Source organism: Cervus elaphus, chromosome 9, assembly GCF_910594005.1.
Source record: "Cervus elaphus chromosome 9, mCerEla1.1, whole genome shotgun sequence".
Taxonomy (NCBI): Eukaryota; Metazoa; Chordata; class Mammalia; order Artiodactyla; family Cervidae; genus Cervus; species Cervus elaphus.
Window position 1 is genome coordinate 93941879 of NC_057823.1, and position 27424 is coordinate 93969302.

Genomic DNA, 27424 nt, shown 5'->3' on the forward strand with positions numbered 1-27424 from the left:
CATTAAAGAGTTACACATTATTTGCATTTATAGCACTGGTTCTCAACTGCCATATTTAGCACACTGTCATATCAGTTTCTAGAAAAATCCTTACAAAATACACTTACAGTTGAACATTGGAGCACAAACCTTAGAAGCAATGACATCAATCTTTGATGCTATGCTACTGTTTAACTCAAAATATCCTATTGTAGCTTCTGGAAAAGAAGCATGTTGTCCTATTCTACTGCCAGTTCTTTTTTCCCCTTGATTCCCAGCTCTCTTTTAATTAAGCAGCCTGCTAAACAAAATGTGGATAAATTTTAAAATATATTAAAGAAATTATTTCTTGAAGCTCCCGACAAAAATCATTTCTCCAGAGTCAGTAACAAGTTATTCAGCTAACACTGAGTTTTTTCTTAATGCAAAATGTGTTAAGGTGACTTAAATCAATGTGAAAGTCTTGGCTCTAGACTCAGCAGTCACAACAACTAAGACAACCATTTAGCACTTAAAAATCTTGTTACTTCATTTAAAGTTCAGGTGGTCTAGTGTTAGTCACTCAGTCGTGTCCAACTCTTTGTGAACCCATAGACTGCAGCCCACCAGGCTCCTCTGTCCATGGGATTCTCTGGGCAAGACTACTGGAGTGAGTAACCATTCACTTCTTCAGGGGATCTTCCCAACACAGGGATCAAACCTGGGTCTCCTGCATTGCAGGCAGACTCTTTACCATCTGAGCCCCTAGGGAAGCCCTTAGGCAGATTCTGTACCAGCTGAACCACAAGGGAAGCCCAAGAATACTGGAGTGGGTAGCCTATCCCTTCTCCAGAGGATCTTCCCGGCCCAGGAATCAAACTGGTGTCTCCTGCATTGCAGGCAGATTCTTTACCAACTAAGTTATGAGGGAAGCCTAAGTGGTCTAAGGTGACCTAATACTGAAACTGCACCAATTCCTACTCTCTCTTCTTCTCCAGATGAACATCAGGGACAATGACCTAATTATGTGATTAGTATGCAAACAGCAAAATGAGACTGATAAGTTGGTGCGGGTAGGGAGAAATTTTTATGGTTAAGAACTTAGGTTTCTCTGTTAAAATTTGAGAAACAAAATACTCATCACATTTGGATCCACACTGAAGTCCCCGGGCTGTGCTTTTTATGCCATGTTTAATTACTTCTGTCATTATTAACCAACTAAAATCTATATTTGATTTTACAACCTGCATTCTCATGTAAATTTAGGTTTTGCTTTCAAATAAAACAAGTTAATTTTCCTGTGGACCCTTATGTCACTTATACCTCTGATGAATATAAAATTCACAATAGATTAGCCAAGACCTTCTTTTCACTAGAATTTCTAATAATAACAATAACAAAAAACAATAATAATGAAACACCTGTTTTACAATAATGAGTTCTAAACAGAAAGTGGTGATTTTATTGTGGAGGGCAAGAAAAGTGGAGTAAACTCATTATGAATTCCAGAGAAGACTTGTCTTAAGTCTTAATTATAGATATTTAGTTACACTTCAGTCTCTGCCAAGACAAGACTTTGGTAAGTGAAGGAAAGTGCCACTTTAAAATGCTAAAATTATAAAATAACAACAAAAGGAAACAGAACAAAAATAATAGGTGTCAAGCAGATAAAAGGAAAATTATTGAAGTTATTCTGAATGATGAACTGTTGAACTATTTCTGTTGAGTTTTTTAATTTATTAAAGAAGCAAGACCCATTGGTAATATCTTTTTCAAATCTACTTTTTTTTTGCCTCCAAAAAACCCAACGCATACTAAGAAGTTTCTCCTCAAGGATTAAAAAATCCTACTATTAATCTAAAAGTTAATGAGATTTTAATTTAAACAATCTAGAAGATGTATTCTTTTTTTTTTTCATTTATTTTTATTAGTTGGAGGCTAATTGTTTTACAATATTGTAGTGGTTTTTGCCATACATGGACATGAATCAGCCATGGATTTACATGTGTTCCCCATCCTGATCCCCCCACTCTCCTCCCTCCCCATCCCATCCCTCTGGGTCATCCCAGTGCACCAGCCCCGAGCACTTGTCTCATGCATCCAACCTGGACTGGCGATCTGTTTCACACTTGATAATATACATGTTTTGATGCTGTTCTCTCAGATCATCCCACCCTCGCCTTCTCCCATAGAGTCCAAAAGTCTGTTCTATACATCTGTGTCTCTTTTTCTGTCTTGCATATAGGGTTATCGTTACCATCTTTCTAAATTCCATATATATGTGTTAGTATACTGTACTGGTGTTTATCTTTCTGGCTTACTTCACTCTGTATAATGGGCTCTAGTTTTATCCATCTCATTAGAACTGATTCAAATGTATTCTTTTTAATGGCTGAGTAATATTCCATGGTGTATATGTACCACAGCTTCTTATCCATTTGTCTGCTGAAGATGTATTCTTTTTCTCAGAGAAATAAAACTAAATGTTCAATTTTTCCCCAACAAATGAATATGATGATATGTTTCATGTTAAATGAAACTATTTATATATATTTAATGCTTAATAGTAAAATATTTATATATACAAGTATATATAAATATAATATTTCTATTTATTTCTATATAAAATAAATCATAGAAAGATTTAATGACTTTGCCATTGGACAAGCAAGAAGAGCCACTGAATTCATTAAAAGTGATATCTTTTATTGGCCTTAAATTGTAGAGGCCTTTAAACACATTGCATGTTATTTTAGTTCAGTAATTCTATGACACTCAAAACATTCACAGTAGATTGGAAGTTTTGAAGTATGAGATTCCGATGTAAAAGTCAAGTCAGGTAGTATTATTATTACACAGCATGTTTTTATAGATGCATAATTTCCTCTTACCTCCTTGCCCACTTCTTTGGGCATTTAAGAGGTAAAAAGCGAGTACGCGCATAAGTAAATAATTTTCATAGCCTTTCCTAGTCACACTGCAACCTAGTTACCAAAGCCACGATTCTCAGAGACCTCCAGCAAGTTGACTAAGCCTATCGACATGTCAGTGAATACAGGAATGTGAAGTCAGTAGAAGCGCACACTGAAACACTATTTTCTTGTTTTCTTGGTTCCTCAAATAGATGTTCATATCATTTATACTCTTTAAACATAAATATAATCCCTCTGCAACGCCCACTGTCCTTTTAAATATTGTTGAAGGGAGAGAGGCAATGTCAGCTCCACAAAGGACCCACTCTGTAGCTGAAGCTTGGCCCTGCTTGGTCTTTTATTCTTTTTAGAAATTTTACCTGGAGTCTTTCTCATACATGTGTGTGTGTATATATACACACACACACATATGTATATCTAACACATACATATATATATATATAAATACATGCATTGTCAACCAGGGCTTGTCAACCAGTCCTTAAAAAATTATGATATAATTTCATTGTAGACATTTTGGGGGCTTTAAAACCAATAAATCTCCTCCCAGTCACATTCTACAACCACACACACACACACACACACACACACATCTGTATCTAACATATACATGTTAGATGATATACATTATATGTACATACATATGAATCTTTGAACTAAAAGGCCATGGTAATCTGTGAACGAAACTTCATCATCCTGGAGTCAAGTTATGTCAGTTCCCTCTCTTTGATCAGTCCAGAAAGGGTCCAGAAAGCTCACTCAGTAGCACACATTAGCAATGTGAATGCCAATCTATGATCCAACAATTAAACATCTTAGAGCTAGAACAGAGGCATCATAGAATCCACTTTCTCCTTAAGGTTACATTTCGGCATTTCATTTTGTGCCTGCTCATCCAGATTCTCCCCAAAGGACTCCCAACATTTTAAAAATTCAACATGAGGGGTCAAATAAATGTAATGCTCTTGTTACAGCAAATCCCTGTAGTTACGAATTACAATACATAAAAATTTATGATATTTTATCCCTCTGGGAAAACACTGTCAGAAATAGCAAGAAAAAAAATCATCTCAATATAAAATTTAATTATGGCTCCAGGTATTTTGATGGGATAATCCAATATTTACTGGCATTATGATCTCTCTATTTTAAATAAATTTATTATGAATTTTAAGAGTATAATTAATTCAGATAAAAATACAGTCCTTTATAATACAAATGTTCATGCAATTTGCCCTTTGTTTATTGTTGTACTGCAGAAGTCTTAATTCTGAGTTTGACTTTATAGAACTTCCAAATAAGAAAAATTTGGGAGTATGGATAGTAAAGAGTAAGAATTTTTAAAAGAATTTTATATTTCCTTCAAAAACATGTCAGCATTTAATATTTTCAGACATATACATAATCATTAGAAATGAGACACCAAAGAAAAGCCATTTTGGTCACTCATAGTTGAGAAAGTAAAAAACCATTAAAGTTTTCATTTTTGCAACTTTTTAAAGATCACCCTCTATTTATTATCAGGATATGAGGTCTTTATAAAAAGGACATGGTAATTGTTAAATAATGACTTTTTTTCCCACCATGTCTGACTGACTGTGTGAGATACTTAAAAATGTGTTAATCTGTTTCTCTAACATTTCTTAAATTAAAGCACTTAGAGGTTTTCACTGATGCATTTTTAATGTGTCATCCAAGGTGTCAGGTTTAACTACGCCCTGCAGACTTACAGAGTTGAAAGTGTTCTCTAGTTTAAATTAACAATATCCTTGCCAAAAGTCTTATTATAAATTGCCTCATTCAACCAGTGAATAAAGTGTTTTATAGTTCATTAAAATTATGCTAAGTGATTAAAATAAAATCTTTATAAAAAAGATATTACTAAAAAATAAACTATCAAGTAACAGAAGATATGCTAATGAGACATCATCACATAGTCGTATTATTCAAAGGATGAACTCTTCTTAAAACAATTTTAAACTGTTATTGTTGAGAACAGAAATTGCAATGTGTATATCTTTATATCACAATGGTTATTTCTCATAGAATTAAAGTGATTTATTGAAAGCATATATGTTCATTATTACTCTCACTGATAAACGTATTCTTCTATGTTAAAACACACACAGACACACAATGAGGTATAAAATCATTTCTGCTTGCCATCTGACAGAGGCAATTATTTCATTATTTATTTTCTATTTTTTGTTTGACCCCACAAAATGAATTCACAAAATTCATATACACCTTCTCTTCTGCGCTCACAAAGCTTTCTTGTTGAATAATTTAGCCTTAGAATAAATTATCAATGATAAGCTTCTTCTAAAGAATAAAATATTACAATAACTCAAAGCATCACTATTTCTCTACCAAAATGCATCTTGTCACCTATGTAGAAAACTTTGGCTAGGATAATTATCCAGTTGCCCAAGTTTAGGGAGTTATCCATCCCTTTCTTCTTAAAATAACATTTTCCTACAAAAGCTTGGGCAGAATTAGAAATGTGCACAGTGGAAAGTATGCCTTGTGGAAAAACCAGAAGGAGTGTATCACAGGATGCTACTATCCTCAGAAGAGGGAATACTATGGAATTCATAATTGTTTACTGGCTAACATACAGTTCAAATATAACACATATTTTAACACTCTTCCTTTCTGGAGGTAAGTTTAGGCATGGTTTTCCCCTACTCATTATTAGATAGTAACACACATATTCCAAATAATATCGAAATCTGTCCTGACCAGTAATTACAATTTCTCTGTCCTCAAATCGGCTCTTCACCCTCTCGCTTTCTTAGTAAACACAACCCCACATTATGTGAATTTCACAAATAATGAGATTTCTATTGAAAGAATCTGCCGTTGGCAAGACAATGAAAATGGGCAGCTATTTAAGTAATGAAAAATTCCCTGAGCTGATGAATGTATACACTGAGGAGATGTGCGTATTAAAAAAAATAACAATGTCATTTTAGATCTTCCTCTCCCCCCTTTCATGGTTATATCATTTCTGAAAATAAAAAGAAAATAAGCAAAGGGGAACTCCACATTGGAGAGAATAGCTAACAACATTATCTGACTATATGTAAGTCTTTGGCACAAAGGGTATAATTCTCAAATCTTATCTTGACCAAGGGGGCTCAAAAGCAGATGGAAGTCTGTCTACAAAAAAGCAGACTGCAGTCCCATAAACCAAGATTCCAAAGAAGAAAATGACCTGTTTATATGAAAAATTCACCTTTGACTTTGAGTACGGTTATATCACATGTAAAAATACCTGTATTCAAGAGTCATCCAAAGAAATTACATCCTCTTTCCAAAAATAAAAGAGGAAAAAATCTTTACTTACACAGGAAATCTTTAAAGGGAAAACACTGAAATCATTAGAAAAATGATGCATTTCCACAACACAGTAACACACATAACTACAAAGTACAATCATTTATCCCTTCGTTTCTCCGGAAGGACTATTTACTTGAACATCATCCTTGCTCCTTCAATCCCCAGAGGAAAGAACGGGGGTGGGGGGAGCAGTCTCTTTGTGTGTTAAGGAGAGCGGATGAGGTGGTAATTGAAATTTCAAACTTTCCCTGGATTTTCAATTTAACACTCTGCTCTTGTAACACTAAGATTAATATGGCACATATTTTAAGGGACAGTGACAATTTGAATGAATTATCAGGTATTCAGTATGTTCTCATAGAAAAAAAAAAAACAAATGATTTTCTTCTACTCAGCATTCACTGTCCCCATTAAATTTTATAAAACTGAAAATCCCTCAGGCTAAAAACCCCAAAGCTATATTATTATATACACTAAAAATAATCTACCAAGTACCCCAATGAGTGCAGTTGGATATAGGGAGTGCTGTATCATCACTGTCAAGCTGGAAAATATACCAGTTTGAATGTACAATTGGATTGTTAATGCTTAAAAACTCTTTTCAGAAGTTTAGATATAAAAATAGCAAAGAATAGATGTTTATTATTTTTTGTGGATCAAAAAAATGGATTTATGTTGGCTTAATTTATCTTTAAAATTAAATTTAAATATTAATTAAACTATTTAAAGAAGAATCTCTGTTCTTTTATATTACCTTAAAATAGATTATTCCTTCTAGTTAATACTCAAAGCTATATAATATCTTGCTCTAGCACTATATCTTAACTACAACTGGAAGAAAGATATTGATATGTATTAATGGATTACAGTGTTTTTACACAGATACAGTATAATGTAGACACAGAATGAAGAAAGTCAAATTACATGAATTTTTAAACACATATATCTTTAATATAATACTAATTTTGAAGTATAATTACAAAGAAAAAAGTGTAATACAAATATGAACAGTGCAAACATTTCCTTCAGAACATTTTTGAAATTTTATTTTGGCCAGGAGAAAACCTAGTGAACACTAGGTGAGAAATATTCAGCAAGTTTCCTTAATAAATGTTTTTAATTTTATTAAAATGATAAAGGTGATTTTTAACGTGGACCTGACCTTTTTATGATCCAAATTATCTTTTGGCTGCTAATTCTACAATAACTGGGAAGAAGGTTTTTACAGTAAGAAATTCTGGTTAAGGCAAATTAAGACATTACCAAAAATAAGCATGTTGCTATAAGTATTTTCTTAATTCATGATAATGAAAGTGACAAAATTAAAGAAAAATTTAAATAATAGCATGATTCAATCAGAATGGAAGAAAAAAGATTGTTATGTTCCAGGGTCTAAAAAAATAAGTCACTATTCAAAAGGAGTACTGATTTTGTAAAACAGAAATTTGAGCAAAAAAGATCTTTAAAAATAAAATCCTTTTGATTTATTCCAAGGAGTAGTCATGCAAACGTCGGCTTCATCTTAATATTTATTTGTGTACAAGAGTGGTACTACCACTGAACAAATTAGAAACTTAGAATAGATCTTTTATATTTTACAAGTTATAGGAAGAGCCAAGGCTTGATAAGTTACGAGAACTATAAACTCCTCTCACTCCCAAGTGCCGTTTATTTCATGAAGTGAGAGGAGAAGCAATGACAGAAAGCTGTTCTCACTATGCACTTCAAAGATGTAGCAATAAAAGGATTTTTGAGTTTAGAAAACCTCAGACTCGGTTTTCAGTGAACGAAAACAGTAGATTATACGGATATTCCTCCTCTCTGGAGTTGTCCCTACCCTAGCGCCATCATTTTAAACCTGATCTGGAGCAAAGGCATTTTCTAGACCCTGTGGTGCCCAGAACAGAAACCAGACGCTGAGAATGATGCTCAAAAGTGAACCCAGATTAGCAAGAGGATGGTTTGGATGTGATTGATCAGAGCAATTTCTATTTACTGAAAAAGCATCGCATGATTGGCTTCAGAGCAATTTCTATTTACTGAAAAAGCATCGCATGATTGGCTTAAAGTTCATGGGGAAAAAAAGAAAAAAGTGAAGAGTGATGAAATTCTGAGGTGTAGTTTGAAGAGGTATGAGAGAGCCTGGGAAAGCAACTGATAGTTTTTCTCAAGGAGAAAAGCTGAAAGATCACATGCTCAGCATTACCTTACTTGATCTTTTCCAACTCTTCCTCATTAGCATTGTCTGTAAATGAAATAAAGCATTTTCATTATCTTATCACTCAAGCACAGGTCAGGGCAGCCAATTGTTTTTTAGAGGGAGCTTAACATTTAAACAGCAAACGGTTTCCAGCAACAATTACACAAGACAAAAATTGTTTTTTCTGGTACACACAGCTAGAAGAAGCACCTTTAACATTCAAGCAGTCTTTCTGGTAAGAGTTCATTTGCTTTATCCTTTTGTACAAAGAAATGGGACAGTATATTTTAAATAGAATGGAAAATTTGAAACATCTTATTGACAGGAAAAAAAACTACATTGCGTCTCCCGATTAGCAATTGTTCCTTTTGGTAGTGGAGGCTGAGGATGCATCATGACTTTACTGGGTATATAATAATTTTCCTCTTTAAACACATTCAAAGTCTGTTGCATTGATGGCATCTTAGATTCGGGTCTATTTCCTGTTAGTCTGTAATTACATCAGGGTTTTCAAATGCTTTCCACTGAGAAAAAGTGCTGCATATTGTGATGGTTATTAGTGGATCTTCCTGCTAAATGTTTAGCCATTTCAGATCCTTTAAAGTTTTTTCATGTCATAGTAAGAGGTGTTATGACTTCAAGTTTTCATTAAGTTTCATGGAAATTCGTGATGAGTGCCCAAGATCACTGGTCTCTCGCATAAAGTAACTCATAAAAATACAATGACTTTTAATTTCCTCTCCATTTAAGAAGAAAAATTCTCAATGAGCATTGAGGTATTAACTTCTGGATAACCTCCTTACCCTCTGCTTTATCATTACCTTTTAAGGCAGATGCAGTAGGGAATAGGGAATATTTGGAGCAAAGAATATAGTTAATAGAAATGCTAGCTGTATTTGTATATCAAGGAAGAGCACTGATGCCTTTTAAGAGCTCTATCTCCTTCAGCAAAATTCACTGTAAAGCAAGACCATTTCAGAAACCACTCACAAATTACAAAAATACAAAAAGGGAAAGATTTTAATATAAGATTAAGTCATTTAGAAGGCAACCTTTGGCTTAAACCAAGACAAAGGAATTATGTAGAAATGAGAAATTTCTCATAGGAAAGGAGAAAAATCATAAAATAGTCAAAGATAAGGATATATTCCTCTTTTACATAGACAGTGGTTTTATGGATTATATTCTCTCTATATACACTCCGAGTTAAATATTAGCCAAAATATGGAAGAGAAATAGATTTCCCAAGTTTACAATAGTTTCCTATTTTTTTCAAATGGAGTCATGAACTGCAAAGTATTATATTTTTGCTAATTACTAATGTCCAACTTATTCTGAAGCAACAAAATCCACCATTGGGTTGTGGAGATGGAGTTTAATAGATGTTTGTTGTTGGTGACAAATGGGTTATTGTCATTGTCATCACCACCATGATCATCACCACCATCACTACCACCACATTCTCATCACCGTTAAAATCAACTGAACATGAAATACTTTCGTGGTGGAAATTTATCAAAACTGTCCCAGTTAGGAGTCATACTACAAATGTTCGACTTTCTCAGAAAGAGTTTCAATGAACAAAGAATGGTAATTCCTAGGGACAAGTTTTTTGAGTCAAACCAGGTGAGAATAATTAACATAAGTAAATAAAAAACTAAAATCTCTTAACTCGTGACCATTTATCATCATCAACTAGTATCTAAGAATCTTACAAAGTTCCATTTTGTAAGAAATGCTGTCCTGTGAAAAAATGGCTAAGAACACGAGCAGAGCTGAGCCTCAAGGCAACACTCAACGTCACACAGATTCACTACTCCAGGCAAAGCCACATGCCCTGACTCATAACCGCTGTGTGCAATTAACCTTTTATACGTAAATCCAACTACAGCTTTGGTATTTTACTGTCTCTCAAAATCCTTTTTACCAATAAGCTGCATGGTATTATTTTTCAGATTGGGATACTGATACAAACAAAGGGTCAGTAATTTCCCCAAGTGCAAATAGAAAGATTGGGCAGTTACAGGTACTAATTCCTTATTTTCTGATTCAATCTCTAGAGTTCAATTATAAATCCAACGACTCTCAAAATGGCCCTGGATTTTATAACAAAATTTCTGCTTCTTGAGCCAATCCAACCAGCTCACCAATGGGTTTAAGTATCTCAGTCCCAGTTCTCTTTTATTTTTTAGATGGTTGGGTGAAGGTAGATTCAATAAAACTGAAAACAGTAGAAAAGTTTTTTAAAAAGTGAATTTAACAGACATACTATCCATATTAACATTGCTACCTTTGCTAACTATAAGACATGTTAGAGAAGAAAGATTGGGGAATGTTAAAGATAGCAGATGAAGCAAACTGTAGAAAAATAAGACTTAATTTTTGCTCTTTGATTTAACTTCAGCTGAGAAACATATGAATTTGTTTTTGAAAGTGTCATTATCTAATATTATAGTACAATTCAAATTCTTTATTAGCAACTCAACTTCTTTGAAGCCCAATAAAAGGCATAAGTACATAAAAATATGACTCTGTGAGAGTTGCAGAATCTTTTGTGTTTTTAGAAGTTTCACAATCTCAATCCATCTTTTTGTTTTTATCTTTTGTTGCAGTGATTTTTTTAGGCAATTACATGGCTAATATAGATATAAAAAAATCACAGAATGGCTAGATATTATGGTACCTACATATTATAAAACACATGTATTATATGTTTATAGATGGGTTTTTCCCAAATGTTAGGTTATAAAACAATTCAGAAATTTTTCAAAAATAAACTACCAAGAAAAATATATTTTCTAAATTCACTAAAGATCAACTAAGTTTAATTCATATGTTTCTTAAAATTTTCTACTTTTTAGCTTTAGCCAATCTGTAGGTCTAGGTTATCTAAGAGAGTGTGTAACACAAATTAACTCACTTTTATTCCACAAATTCGCCAATGAAGAAAGTTGTGGATTGAACTCTGCTAGAAAAAGAGCCAGAAAGAACTCAAACACACAATCAGACCAAAATACCATAAATAGGACACACATGTATGCACTGCACACTACAGCGTCAAAACAGGACGTGCATTCAAAACAGAAATGACAGTGTGACATGCAAATCATCAGCATGCCCCCAGGAAGATTTTGGTTTCTCATACATACAACACTGAAAATTAAAACACACACACACATATACATACATATGTGTGTATGTGTACATATATGCATATATATATACACATGAACATACACACATACATACATATATGTATCTGCTCATAACTGGGATTTTTTACAAAAGAATCATGACTCAATGGAGAAGATTTTAACATAAGTAACCATGAAATACTTTTGTTATGACTCACGTATATTTCTTAATTAGCTATAATTAGATATTGCATGTTTGAGAGGCTTTAGTAAATACAGTAGGCTGATAAGGTTTTCAACTTGTTCTTCATTTTACTGAGTTCCAGAGCAGGCTAGTCACACAAGGAGAAATTATCCCAACCATGTGATTCATGAAATGCAATGTCAGTATTAATAGTGTATTAAAAATGGGCATGATAATTGATTTAGAACTCTAAGCACTTTGTGATATTAAGTCCTCTATTTCCAGTTACTCATTTCTTCCCACTTTTGATAGGATTTCTTAACATTAATGTTCTATTTCCTATCTGATGCTTAGGATTTATTTGTCAATGGCTCTTGAAACTCACACTATCCATTCTCCATGTGAATCCATATAAAATATTTAGTTAAGTTTTATAAACACAGGCATAAGAATAAACATGTGCTTTTTGAACTAAGTCTTAAGTTTCAGAAGCTTAAAATAGACCATTTTTGAGCTAATAATCAAAGAGAACAGAACTCATAATTTTGCTGTGAGAAGGTCAATGCAAAATCATCCTCTATTCCTTCCCTATACATCATTCTGAATATTAAATGGAATTATGACTCATTTAGTAAACTGATTCTGGTTTGCTGCCTTATGCGTTTGAATTTCTCTAAATAAGATTTATTCTTAGATAATTTGTGAAAGTTCAACAAGTCCTTTTCATTGCAGCAACATATATATTTCAGGCATATTAAAAATTTAATTTGAAAGTACACTGGATAATTGACTTGCTTTTAATCAAGAAATTTCTATGTATTCCAGGTAAATATAGTTAGCCAATACTAGGCAAGTTACCAAAATGAAGAAAATACAGTGATGTGCTTCTAATTCATTGTCATCATTAGAAATCTCGAGACAAGCAGTATAGACTGATTTTAATCAGATTATCATTAATATAAAATTTAAGAGTTCCAAGGGAACATTAAATCATTATTTCCAATATTGTTTGTGACAACCTCAAGGATTTGAATATTGAAGAAGGAAACTTAAAATACTTTCCCTTGAACCTTTGAGGCGTTCCATCAAATCCTCCTTGAGATTCTTCTACAGCCCACTGAAAATCAACCAGGTACAGAAAGCTGGACTAGGTTCTAAGAGGAGTCATCATAAGAAAGGCAAGCAGAAACAATAGTTTTAAGTATTTATAAACACTTGTAAATTATTATTTCTTAAACCAGGAGGGACAGGCTATAGGATGGAGGCAAGGTAAAGTACAGTATGTAGAAGTGTATTTTAGGTAGCAAAAGTCACACAGGGGGAAGCTTGGACTTGAGAGGAGGTGAGCTGTGTAGGAATTTTGCTGGGACAAAGGTTACAAGTGAGGGAATGTACGTTCCTTTTTGGAGACGATTAAAGCCTTCATCAGGAGTTTCCATTTCCATGTTAGAGAAATGGCTGGAGGTCACTGAACACTTAGAAGAAGAATAAAGAAGAAGTTATACAACTTAGCATAATGCATATAGGTGATCAAGAAGTGGTTTTATTCAATAGATGCCTACAAATGGCATTCATTCAGAAGTTCAAAATCTCCTAACTAGTGTCACTTACCAATTTTAGAGACAGTAATTAATAAACAGCTCTAGAACTGCTATAGAGACCAAAATAAACAAAAGGGGGAAGTACTAATTCATGTGTCTTTGTTAGAAATTTTCATCATGTAAAGAATATGCACAGAAGCTGCAAACCCAGTCTAGGAATCAGACTAGCCAGGATATTGGAGATCCTAATAGAATTTCCTGTAGGGGACCTTGCATGCTTCCTCCTCCGCCCCTAACCCAGCAGCTTCTCAACAACCAACTCCAAGCTCCCAGCTATCAGTCCAGCCACAAAGAGGAGCCAAGGTAGCCAACCAGGTCACCCTTCTCTCGGCTTCTCCGGTGCTGCTGAGGTCAAGAGGGGCTTTAGCAGCCAGAGGCCATCTCTGGTACAGGCTGCAGCCCTGTGCCTTTTCTGAGGCACTGGGCGCTGATGGGCCACTTCCTTCTCTGGTGCCTAGGACAGAGCGTCCAAAATGGGAAGGGAGAAGACACCGGTTTTCAGCTGCTGCTGCAGAAACAATCTAGTGCTATTTGGAGGTATAAAGTAAGGCAACAAATGAAATATACTTGGCAATAAAAGATTTCTTCCAAAAAACTAAGTTAGCCAAAGAGATCTGAATCAAGAAAATGGCATGAAGATTTCAGGAAGAATTCTTCATGTTAAGGACGAATGTGGCTAGACAGATACAGTAAGGAGAAAGGAAAATGAAGAAAAGATAATTAACAATTCTGATGTGTTAACAGTTTCGTGTATCCTACCCGTTTCCTTTCCTATTCATGTTTGATAAACCACTGATGATGAGTAACCAGGCACTGTCATATTCGAACTGATTTTTCCTAATTAGAAAGAAATGGTGCCTAAATATATTTGAGCAGCAATGAAGATGGAAGGATTTTTGCAAGAATTGTTGAAGAAAAACTAATTTCTGGAATGATTCTAACTGTGCTATATTTCTGAATAATTTAGAACAATTCAGCTGCTTCATCATAAAGTCTCTTGATAATAATTTCACCCCTTAAGCCCTCAGTCTGATGTTAGAGTATTTAATAAATATTCTTTTAATGTTAAAAAATTAGCAGACCCTTCATCATGAAGTCACCTGAATAACTAAAACAGTTGTATATATTTGGATCCTCAGTAATATTGCCAGTTTGGATGTTCTGGGGACACCTAAGATCTCAGGCACTCAGGTATTTTCATTTATGAAGTGTTGTCCTTCATTAAAGTAACAGCATCACCAAACAAGAATATTCTATCACCAAGTTTTGTTGATTTCACCTCTGATAGATAAACTGTTTCATTTCCTTCCATCTCTATGTCAGACAACTCTAATCCAAATCTCCATCATCTCCCACCAAAATTTTCAAAACAGTTTCCTAGTTGGTCTCCAAATATCCATTCTTACTCTTTCATCTGTTTTCTACAGTGTAGCTACACAACAAAAGGCAAATACAATTATGCCACTTCCCCTTTACAGACTTTTCAATGGCTCTCCATTGCTCTTTGAGGAAAGACCACGAACTTTAATGTGGCCAACAGTCCTTATGCACTCTGGGTGCCTCCTTTTCACTGTCATGATGCACTAAAATCTCCCACAGTCTGCTTCCACCCTTCTCTAAGCTCCGACACTTTTTCAATTCTTGGAGTGCAGCTTGGTTTCCCCAGCTATAGAGCCTTTGCCTGTGCTATTTCTTCTGCTGGAAATACCTCCTCTGGTTTTTGTTTGTTTGTTTGTTTTTTGCTTTTATCAACTCCTACTCGCAGTTCAGACCTCGTGTCTCATTTGACTTCTTGCCATTTCCTTTTCCAAGAGATCTTTCCAACCCAGGGATTGAACCTGCGTCTCCTGCATTGGCAGGCAGATTCTTTACCACTGAGCCAGCAGGGAAGCTCAAGGGTCTAGCATAGGATTTAGCTCTTAGTAGGTTCCTGATGAATACCAGCTTAATTTGAATAAAAGAATAAAAGAATAAATGAATATTTATACTTTATTCCTGTGTATGGACTAGCCAGGTAGGATATACTCCTTGGATTATACTGGGTGAAATATTATATTCTGGATTGGTGACTTTCAAAATGATGAGCTTTTATTTCTAAATGTTCTCTGTGAAAAAACTTCACCTACCCTTTCATTTGCCCACATGAGACTATGCCTATGAACCTACATACATTCTTTCACCATGCTAGGTTCTCAATGTAAGTATTATTAGATAGCACTTGTTCAAAAAGAAAATTTTCTTCCTCACTGAATAAAGTATAGAGACTTAAATCATACTTAACAGATATTATATATGAATAGGTGTGCTCACTGTTTAATTTTTAGAAAGGATAGAGAAAAGTGCACTGGAAAAGGTGAGTTTCTCAATGAGTTTAAAGCACTTCCTCATCTGAAATGGTAACTCACTATATTTTTTTACAATCTAGGGGAAAATGCCAATGATATTAATACCTTTCCAGCAGAAAACATACCAACTTTAATCATGCAATATTTTAAGACAGAAATACACACATTGCTGAAAAAGAGTGTTTAAATTTGCCTAAAAATTATTAAATATGTCTACTCTTAAAATGTGTTGCAATCAGAATTAATGAGAATAGCTCTTAGTACATGAAAGTACCCTGAGTCTAATAAATAATCTTTGGTAAATTGTGGCAGAAAGTGTACTGGCAAGCATATCGAGGCAGGTCAAACCTGCATATATGTTTTTTTTTTTACCGTCACTTCAACAGTGCTGGAGTAGTTAGCTTTTCTGTATCCCTTGTCAGTTTCTCATCGCAGCATGGTGTGCAAGGAAGTACAGACAGCCAAGGCTAGAAAATTGGTGCTGCCAATATTGGAAGCCCATCAAGAAGATGAAAAGTACTCACGGATCATTCATCAAACGAATACCAGAAAGCAGAAATTCTATTGTAATTTCACCTCATTTTCTTTGTTATGGTACATTTGACAGTACAATCAAAACAGTAGGGTCTGGATATCTCTAGGTGGAATTCAAAATATTCAATTCACCAGTAAATATAATCCCTGAGTGAATACCACTATTCGCTACAATATAACATGTCTGAAATTGGAAAATAAAATTGTGATAAAAGATGCAAATGTGTCTCTTATTTACAGTAAGAGGTCCTGACCTGGAGAACAGAATAAGAAATTTGAATTCAAAAGACACGATACACCTAGACTACTGATACACAAGATACTCATAGAAACAAAGAAAAGGCCAGACTTTCTTATGGTGCTTCTCTTTAATATTACCTCTGTGTTCAAAGAGGCTCGCAACATTCACACAAGGGGGGGCAAGAAAGCTACAACCAGACTCTGTGGGAACTTACCACATGTTCTCCTTCTTTAGGGGTAAGGACGACTGAGAGCAAAATGATTCCAAGATCATGGTCAGGATAATGGGGATCTTTCAGTGTTAAGGTCACATCCGTGGGCCTATGATATAAAATGTTAAGATATTGAGCATGAAAGAAACCAGCAACAAAATGCAATCTACTGGATGAAAAAGGATAGTTGCAAATGATAACATCCAATAAGGGTTTAATACCCAAAATGCATAAGGAACTCATACAATTCAATATCAAAAAACCCCAAGCAATTGGATTTAAAAATGGGCAGAAGACCTAAATAGACATGTTTGCAAGAAGGGACATGCACATGGCCAATAGACATATAAAACAATGCTCAAAAATCACTAATTAGGGAAATACAAATCAAAACCACAATGAGATATCACCTCACACCTGTCAGAATGACAATTACCAAAGAAGCAACAAATAAATGTTGGTGAGATTGTAGAGAAAAAGAAACACTTGTACATTGTTAGTGGAAATTTAAATTGGTGAGGCCACTATGGAAAATGGTATGGAGATCCCACAAATAATTAAAAATAGAACTACCAGATGATCAAGCAGTTCCACTCCTGCCTGGGTATCTATCCAGAGAAAACAAAAATACTAATTGGAAGAGATACACACACTCCTATGTTTATTGCAGCATTGTTTACAATAGCCAAGGTATGGAAGCAACCAAAGTCTCCACCAATAGATCAATGGATAAATAAGATGTGGTATGCATATACAAAGGAATATTACTCAGCCATAAAAATAACGAAATCTTGCCATTTGCAACAATATGGATGGACTTGGAAGGTATTATAAGTGAAATAAGTCATACAAAGACAAATACTGTATGATTTCAGTTATATGCTGAATCTAAAACAAAACCAAACAAATGAACAAAACAAAACAGAAACACAGATACACAGAACTAACGGTTGCCAGAAGGGAGGGAGCAGGAGAACAGATCAAATAGATAAGGGGATTAAGATACATAAACTTCCAGTCATTAAATAAATACATGGGGATGTAATGTACAGCATAGAAAATATACTCAACAATGCTGTAATAACTTTGCATGATGAGAGATGGTTACTAAGTTTATTGGAATTGTTTTGTAATGCCTCTAAATGTCAAAACACAATGTTGTATACCTGAAACCCATATTGTATGTCAACTATGCTTCAATTAAAAATATATATATAATATTAAAAAGGTTTTAAACAGTCATTAAATGAATAAGCCAAAGTATATCTTATATCAACAACTTATTATTTTTAAGAAGAAAAGTAATTTTGCCTTCCTTTAATTTCCTGGTATAGTTTTTGTTGTTATTAAAATACCATCAACATATTAGGTTATCCAATAAAATCATGGGCCAAATGGATAACTGGATTCACACACCTAAGTTTCAGTCCTTCATGGGGTTCTAGAAGGTCATGGAGTTACTGGAAAGGCCAAGAAAGTACAAGAAGGAAGCACTGAGAAGCCTGTAAGGTACGTCTCTATGAGCTGTTAAACACACAGAAAGCAATAGCAGCTATTTCTACAAATTGGAGTCCAACAACTAAATGAGGGCCATTTATTGACCTCTACCTTCCTTTTAGTTCTTTGGAATTATTTTTTAAATCAGCAGTATGATTTTTTAAAATTTATTTTTAATTGAAGGATAACTGCTTTACAAGTTGTGTTGGTTTCTGCCATACAACAACGTGAATCAGCTCTAAGTATGTGTATATTCCCTCCCTTTTGAGCCTTTGTCCATCCCCCACCCACCCCACCCTTCCAGGTAGACTATAATTAAAGTAAACAGATGAGTGGGAGAAGAGGAAAATATAACATATAATTTGCCCAATATACATTATAAACACTTTAAAACAATGAATAGTGGTGGTTTAGTCACTAAGTTGCATCTGACTCTTGTTATCCCATGGTCTGTGGCCGCCAGGCTCCTCTGTCCATAGTGTTCTCCAGGCAAGAATACTGGTTGGGGTGCCATTTCCTTCTCCAGGGGATCTTCCTGACCCAGGGATCGAACCCAGGTCTCCTGCACTGCAGGCAGATCGTTTACTGACTGAGCTACTAATATTTAAAATAATGCTTCTATTTTTGGCTATTTAAACCCATGTCTAAATACTGTTTAGGTTCAGAAATTCAAGGAAACCAACACTGTATTGACGTGATCAATACTCAGAAGGCTTCAGAATTAGAAAAGTATCTCTGAGGAAGAGATTATGAATTACTCAATATTACCCACAATAACTTTTGGAAAATAATGCAAAATATACCTTCAACTGACAATGTATAGGTAATACCTTGTTTCCATATTTTAATTAATACTGAAAAAAGGGTTCATGTCCTCCATAAACCTAAGTGAACGTAGAACATATAGTATCAAACTTGAATCTTGAAATGCTGGCAAATTAGGAATGTTCCTTTGGTTGTTCAATCATTTATTCATTTAACTCACAAAGCAGGAAATGAACACTGTACTAGGTTCTGGGTAAAAATCAGCAGTCAAGACCAAATATAAGACACTTGTCTTCATGGAGCTTAAGTTTTAGTGAATGATACAGCCAGATTCTAGTCTTGGGGAAAGGGTTTGATGGGAAAGGTGGTCCAAATAAAAACTTCCAATCCTGGATGCACTTCAGAATCAACTAGGAAGATTTTAAAAAGAGCATGATCCTGACCTCTACCCATGATGACTCTGGTTCTGTAGATCCAGCCTGGGGTCTGGAAATCTATATATTTACAAAGGTCCCCAAGTAATTTGGGGGAACCACAGCTAGTTTCCAATGCTAAGATTTTACAATCCTAGGATACCATTTCACATGACTCTTAATTCACCGATTCAAGGAATGATGCTATGAGAAATCTGGATGGTTTTTTGATAGTAGAGGTTTTAACTGAAGCATAAGGAACCGAACAAACTGATAATACACATGAATTATAAGAGCTGTGATGAAAATTGTTCCAATATTAATTTTAGTTATAACTAATCATTATGGTTTGAGAGTAACAACTTGATCCTTTTAACAAATGCACATTCATTAGATTATATATGTGTATAATACATATTTGTACATATACACATATTACATACACATATGTATACACACGTCTTTACTTGGGGTTACAATTTTATTTGGATCATTTTCCTATAATAATGATGACATTAAAAAATTAACAGCAAAACCTTAATTACATTTCTATAATGATTACATGATAAAGATTTAAGAATATTTGCAATTGCTTTATGATGATTATTGTTTTCTTCAAAAACAATACCTTAATGCATTATATAGCAGACTAAGTATTTATATGGCTGCTATTGCTATCCATCTGTCTATACCCAGAAGCTGCTGATTTCTATACACAGAATGCAATGGCATACATGAATAATTTTTTTTTAAAGTGGCAACTTAATGTTTAAGTGGTTGGGAGGGAAGGGAATAGTCCACTAAATTCATAAAATAATGAATGTGGCAAAGTAAACATCAGATGCTTATGTATAATCTTTGAATTTTTTTAACCATCCCCATTTTTTTCCAGTTAAAATATTTTTCAGCAATAGTTTATATTTAACAGCGAAAAAGAGAAATTTGTGCTTTATGCTTAAGCTTAGTAATTTGCAGATCCTTATTCAGGGTCCAAGGAGAAAATAACTGTGGCCTTCAGAGAGGAGCAGCACCACCCATTCCAGCTGGAGGTGTTTCATGATAATGGACCATATACAGCACCATCAAGGACAGCCATGGGGAGGTGGGGAGCCAGCCATCACCCTGAATAACTTGAGTAATGGCCTGTGCTAGATTCTGGGGTGGAATGAAGGACATGTAGGAAGTAAGGAAAAAGCTGCTCTTTCGTCCAGTGTGAGGCACAAATGACATTGGAAGACCAATTAACTGCCATCAAGCTCAGACTGTAACGTATAAGGGTTCTACTATTTATATTTCATCTACATGTAAAGTATAAAGTCGTGATCTGGCCCACTGCTCTGCTTTCCACTATTCCTGCTACATGATATATAATACAATCATCTAAAACATCTCTTTAAAACCACTGAAGATGAGTTCACAGCTTCCTTTGCAACCCATTTCAACACTGCTTTAGACCTTTGAAAGTCCACTTTTTCTTGTGTGGTAATGGTTTAGTAGCTAAATCATGTCCGATTCTTGAGACACCACGGACTGTAGCCCCCAAGCTCCTCTGTCCGTGGGATTCTCCAGGCAAGACACTGGAGTGGGTTGCCATTTCCTTCTCCAGGAGATCTTCCCAACCCAGGAATCGAACCCCAGGTCTCCTGCACTGCAGGCAGATGTTTTACCGACGGAGCTAGTACCCGTGGTGTATTAATCAATACCAATGATGTGTTAATCAGTATCAAATGGTGGCTTTGTTCTTAAATTAATGATTATGGTTAACATGTATAATCTTCATGCCTCACTACAACCACGCCAGCAATGTGAGAGTGAAGAATGTGTCAGTCTAGATTCCTGGCTCTTGGCACAGTCTGGAAAACAAAGTAGGTGTCTTAAGAATTTTTCTGCTGAATAGTTGTTATCAATGAGATAGTGCGGGAAGATGCTATTATTTCCACTGAGTAAGTGAGAAAGATATACTTGACAAAAGCTGGCTAGTATGAAGGCTAACAACCATAATTGACAGAATAGCAACAAGCACCCAGATCTGTTGACATTTTCTGTTGCAAAGGTCTAGCTTCACAACAAGGTATAGTGATTACAACAGTCCAAAAGTTACCTGTTTAACTCCAATTGTGTGAGATCCAGAAAGGCTGAGCCCATAAAGTCATCCTGCAGTCCAAAGTCATAGTCAAACACCTACAGAGCCAAAGACATAGACATTATTATGAACAATTCTGATATAAACCTTAAATGAAAACATCATTATAAAATATTGGTTTTCTGTGTCACCAGAGTCAATACAATTTCCTCAGATTTATTTTTAAGATTTTATTTGTTTTTATGTTTTGAAATGCTAGGGTCGCACAAAACGTTCGAGAATTACATTTAATTTTGTAACTAAATTATTTGATTTAAAATAAAATAGAGGTTTACAGAAGATGAATAACAAAATCAAATAAAATATAGTAAATTGTCAAAAATGTGGGAATCACAGGCTAAGGAAATTTACCCTTCAATATAGAAGGTGTTATTAGTCTTACTGAAAGGTAAACTGAATTGGTATGAAATTCAACAAATATGTCTTCCATAATGGGCTGTAGGTGATAAAGACAGGGCTCCAATTTCTGTATTTTTTTCAGGTCATTGAAGACATCCTCTGACATTCTAAGACAATGTTGTTTTAAACATACACAATAAGTAAACAGTAAGATATTCTGACTATAGCATTTTATAAGTTATACTATGCATATTAAAAAGCAGAAACATTACTTTGCCAACAAAGGTCTGTCTAGTCAAGGCTATGGTTTTTCCAGTGGTCATGTATGGATGTGAGAGTTGGACTATAAAGAAAGCTGAGCGCTGAAGAATTGGTGCTTTTGAACTGTGGTGTTGGAGAAGACTCTTGAGAGTCCCTTGGACTGCAAGGAGATCCAACCAGTCCATCCTAAAGGAGATCAGTCCTGAATATTCATTGGAAGGACTGATGTTGAAGCTGAAACTCCAATACTTTGGCCACCTGATGGGAAGAGCTGACTCATTTGAAAAGACCCTGATGCTGGGGAAGATTGAAGGCGGGAGGATAAGAGGACGACAGAGGATGAGATGGTTGGATGGCATCACTGACTCAACGGACATGAATTTAAGTAATCTCCAGGAGTTGGCGATGGATAGGGAGGCCAGACATGCTGCAGTCCATGAGGTTGCAAAGAGTTGGACACGACTAAGAGACTGAACTGAACTGAATGCTTAGATTAAGTTTTTATTGTCACAAGCAATTATTGAGGGATAATATTAATGTAACTAATAACAACAAATAGAAAAAGAAAAGGATGTATTTCTTCTGTCAAAATCATGTGTCTCTTTTGTGCCTTTCATGGTTCATGTTCATACTATGACGAACAAGACAGGCAATGTGCTTAACCTTCTGGATCCTACATTCCACAGCTGGGAGAGTCAATAAAAACCCAAATAGATAAGTAGAGTTCTGTGAGGAGCACCATGGAGACAAAAGTGTAAGAGAGTGTGTTGGGAGCTGATATTTTATATTGGTGTCTAGGAAGGCCTCTTGGAGGAAGTATATTTGTGTAGAGCCTGAAATAATGAGAAGGATTAAGCCACTAGAATGGGAAGAGCAGTCCAGGTGAGGGAAATAGCGAGTGATTAGCATGTTCAAGAATCAGCCAGTAGCCAGCGTGGCTGGAGCAAGCTGAGAAAGATGGAGACTGGAGGGAAGAGCGGGGGAGAGAATGCAGAGCTAGATGAGACGGGGCCATCCAAAGAATTCTAAGTAAATGAGCTGGCTAATTTCCATCCGTTTAAACTTTTTCTTGGGCTTCCCTGGTGGCTCAGATGGTAAAGAATCTGCCTGCAATGCAGGAGACCCAGGTTTGATCCCTGGGTGGGGAAGATCCCTGGAGGAGGAAATGGCAACCCACTCCAGTATTCTTGCCTGGAGAATCCCACGGACAGGGGAGCTCGGCAGGCTACAGTCCATGGGATTGCAGAGAGTCAGGCATGACTGAGCAACTAACACACACAAACATTTTCTTACTCACGGAATTCCTCAGCCAACATCGATTAAATACTTATTATGTGCCAGACAATGTGCTAGGCACTCAGTAAACTGTGGTGAATTGTCCATGCTTATAGTTTAGTGAGAGAGATAGATGATATTCAAGGAAGTGCCCAGGTGTTACAATCACAAATTTTAATAACTGTTGTAAAGACAAGAACAGGGTACGAAATAGAAAAAAAGTACATTGGAGATCAGGGAAAGCTTGGGAGATGGAAAAAAAATGCTACTAGACGAAGTTTAGAGCTCTGTGCCTGACCTTTTCAAATGGAAAATCACTGTATCGCGCACTGTACACAGCATGAACAGGTAAGTCTGCTCTTAAAAGGATGAGCCAGACCATTGCACTCTCCAGGCCATGAGAATCCACTGGTCATCGCTGCTCTGCCCAATTCATGACACATTGGCCAGAAAGCTCTAAGCAGCGGGAATAGCATATACAGAAATCCCGCATCAATTACTTTTTCTTTCCCTCTAGTAATATATGTGTACTGCAATTTAAATAAACTTAATACGTAGAAAACTGATATCTAAACAAAAAATACATACTTTGCATTACAAAGGGATTCTTAAATTGGAAGAGTCACAAGGGATTTATTTAAGTTATAAGTTCCTCTAATGCCTTTTAAATTATTCAATTTATAGTCATTTGATTTACATACAACCTTTCAGGAGTACATTTGTTGTAGAAGGCGCAGCACTCCTGCAATAAATATTCTCCTTGATCAATTACACTTCTGAGCTTTAGCCGTCCGCTCAGTGGCATATCTTATGCAACTGACACCTTGGTATGTGCAAACAGCTGCAGCAGTGTATTTTACAGCATAAAATTTACACCAAAATTAGAGAAATCTCTCTTGTGCAATCTCCTCTAATTGTATCAGCCTAAGGATTAAAATCTTGGGGAGACTACGGTGACCTATAACCCATAAGAACACCTGGGGTACATCTACACATATAATGTGGAAAGCTGTGAATCCAGTGACTCGATCAGTGTGGACAGCTCAGACGGGTGATTCAACATTCAAACGCTGTTTAGTCTCATGGGGAGAGTCTTTTCTACCATCCAATGCTAGATATTTGCATTAGTTCTCAATTTGTATTAATCAGCAAAGGCGTTAACATGGGGAAGAATGCAAACACCAGAATCCATTCGTTAATGAAACTGTTAGCAATGAAATTTGCAGCCAAGCTCTATAAAGTGTTTGTCAATTTATATGTCAGTTTACTGCTCTAGATGAAATGTCAGAAAATAGAGAGCATAGAAGAGAGATGAAATAGGAAACATACTCCCACTGCAATAAGTACAGTTAATGATGATTAATGTTTATCCAACATTTACTATATATAAGGCACTACCTTAAACACATCATATAGATTTTTATTAATAAATTTCACTCTTTTACAACTCAGTGAACAAAGCATTGCTTCCATCTGTCAGATAAGGAATCCAAAGCTTAAAATATTTATTTTACTTGCCCCCAAATTCCAGGACTAGGAAGAAGTCAGAGTCACCTCTTGTAACGGATTTCAGACACAGAACATCTTTAAATTGAACAAACATAATTTGGGAACCCACTCTGGGGAAAGCACTGGGAATTCAAATGTGAACAATTCATAAGGGATATTTGCTTTCACAGACCCTCTGCCCCATGAGTTGTAAACATTAGGTAATATTAGGTGGAAGCTGATTGGGACTGAGTAACACCTCTCTTCATTCTCAAGTGAGTCCAGAACAAGAAATGCTTTATTCTGATCAATGAGTTTATTTATCATCTTGATTCAATTGTTTTCTATGGAAACTGGATTAGGAAATGCACCAGTTAAAATGTTTTTGGTACAAGTAACAGAAAACTCAACTCACTCTGGCTTCAATAGGAATGGCAATTTATTAGCTTAAATGAATGAAATGTTCATAGGTAATTATGACCTCAGGGGCGTTTATATTTGGGGCTGTTCAAATGATTCATATATTTATTCATTCATTTACTTGAAAAATATTTGATGGACACCTGAAATGTGCCAAATACTGCTCATGGCACTAGAAGTACAGCAGTGAACAAAATAAAGGGAGGGATCCTTGATATCTGAAGGGATGAAGACAATAAAAACATGTTAGGTGGTGGTAAGTGCCACGGAGAAAAATATCAGAGGGAACGGGAGTGATGGGAACTGCTGATGGGAGTGACATAATGGGAATAGGAAATGAAAGGTACTCAGGCCACATAGGTACCCAGGTACCCTTGGCCCAAGATATAAGATGCTACTCATACAAGTATGTCTATGATGCATTTTCACACCTAGGCAGTTTCAAAACAACCATTTCACTATAAAAGAATAATTAAAATTCAAGTCATAAAACTGACATTATAAAATAAATAAAACAAACCTAATTGTGGCTATTGCAACTAGTTATCTCTAATGGAAAACAGAAGCTATGCTGCTTAATTGCTGGGAGGACATAAGCAAACCCTTCATCTCTGGGAGCCTCATTTGCCTGTAAAATGGAGGTGAGAAGAGCTACTTACAGGGTTATTGAAAGGATTACATGAGACAATGTAGGTCTGGCAATTAGCACGGTGCTCTGTAAATGGTAGTTAGTATTATGATGAAACTGTGACTGCAGATTCCATCTTTCTAAGACTCAGTAACTTCACATGGTCTTTATCCATAAGCTAAAAGCAAGTAAAGCCATGTTTTGCCTTGCTATTTATTTTTTGTCTAAAACAACTGAGATTCTTGGTTCATGCACTTAGGAAATATTTTTGAACCATTCAAGACAAAGCATGTAAGATAATGCAAACATCTAACTCTGAAATAATTTTGTTTGGGTTCTTTACTGTTTATGGTTGTGAAATATTTCCATTCCAACTATTCATCTGTTTCCATTCAAATGTCTAGAAGAGTGTCTCTCTCCTCAAGCAATACATCACAGAAACAGAATCCATTTTGTATCTATACAAAGAAACACATTTTCAGACCCTCTGCTCCATGAGTTGGAAACATTAGGTAATATTAGGTAGAAGCTGCTTGGGGCTGAGTAACACCTCTCTTCATTCTCAAGTGAGTTCAAAATAAGAAATGCTTTATTCTGATCGAGTTTATTTATCTATACATTTTAAATTTATTTACCTATACATTTAAATATTCTGTACAAAGCAATATATTTTCAGAAACAGAAGCTTGGACTCCAACTCAGAGGTCCTGAATCAGAACCTTTGCGGGAGAGACGGATCCCTAGATTCTTTAAAATTTTAGGGATAATTCTGATGTATAGTCAGGATTGACAGTCATTGGTATATGACATGACATTCTTTTCAGTCAGATCAGTTCAGTTGCTCAGTCATGTCCAACTCTTTGTGATCCCATGAACCACAGCACGCCAGGCCTCCCTGTTCATCACCAACTCCTGGAATTTACCCAAACTCATGTCCATTGAGTCGGTGATGCCATCCAACCATCTCATCCTCTGTCGTCCCCTTCTCCTCCTGCCTTCAATCTTTCCCAGCATCAGGGTCTTTTCAAATGAGGCAGCTCTCCGCATCAGGTGGCCAAAGTATTGGAGTTTCAGCTTCAGCATCAGTCCTTCCAATGAACACCCAGGACTGACCCCCTTTAGGAGTGACTGGTTGGATCTCCTTGCAGTCCAAGGGACTCTCAAGAGTCTTCTCCAACACCACAGTTCAAAAGCATCAATTCTTCGGCACTCAGCTTTCTTTATAGTCCAACTCTCACATCCATACATGACTACTGGAAAAACCATAGCCTTGACTAGATGGAACTTTGTTGACAAAGTAATGTCTCTTCTTTCTAATATGCTGTCTAGGTTGGTCATAACTTTCCTCCCAAGGAGTAAGCATCTTTTAATTTCATGGCTGCAGTCACTATCTGCAGTGATTTTGGAGCCTCAAGAAATAAAGTCAGCCACTGTTTTCACTGTCTCCCCATCTATTTCCCATGAAGTGATGGGACCGGATGCCATGATCTTAGTTTTCTAAATGTTGAGCTT

At 35.6% G+C, this 27424-nt stretch overlaps 1 protein-coding gene across 11 annotated transcripts in view; it reads right to left on the reverse strand.

Annotated features, from left to right (window-relative positions):
- MCTP1 (multiple C2 and transmembrane domain containing 1) overlaps window positions 1–27424 on the reverse strand; it is a 560075-nt gene that overhangs the window by 221655 nt on the left and 310996 nt on the right. For 8 of the 11 annotated variants that reach the window (XM_043913624.1, XM_043913620.1, XM_043913615.1 and 5 more), the window contains exons 4-6: window positions 21460–21539; window positions 16687–16792; window positions 8440–8478 (exon numbers count right to left, since the gene is read on the reverse strand). In XM_043913624.1, coding sequence (XP_043769559.1) covers window positions 8440–8478; window positions 16687–16792; window positions 21460–21539 — 225 coding nt within the window. The remainder of the gene's footprint in view (window positions 1–8439; window positions 8479–16686; window positions 16793–21459; window positions 21540–27424) is intronic. The other 3 variants (XM_043913616.1, XM_043913623.1, XM_043913621.1) reach the window with 1 other exon arrangement.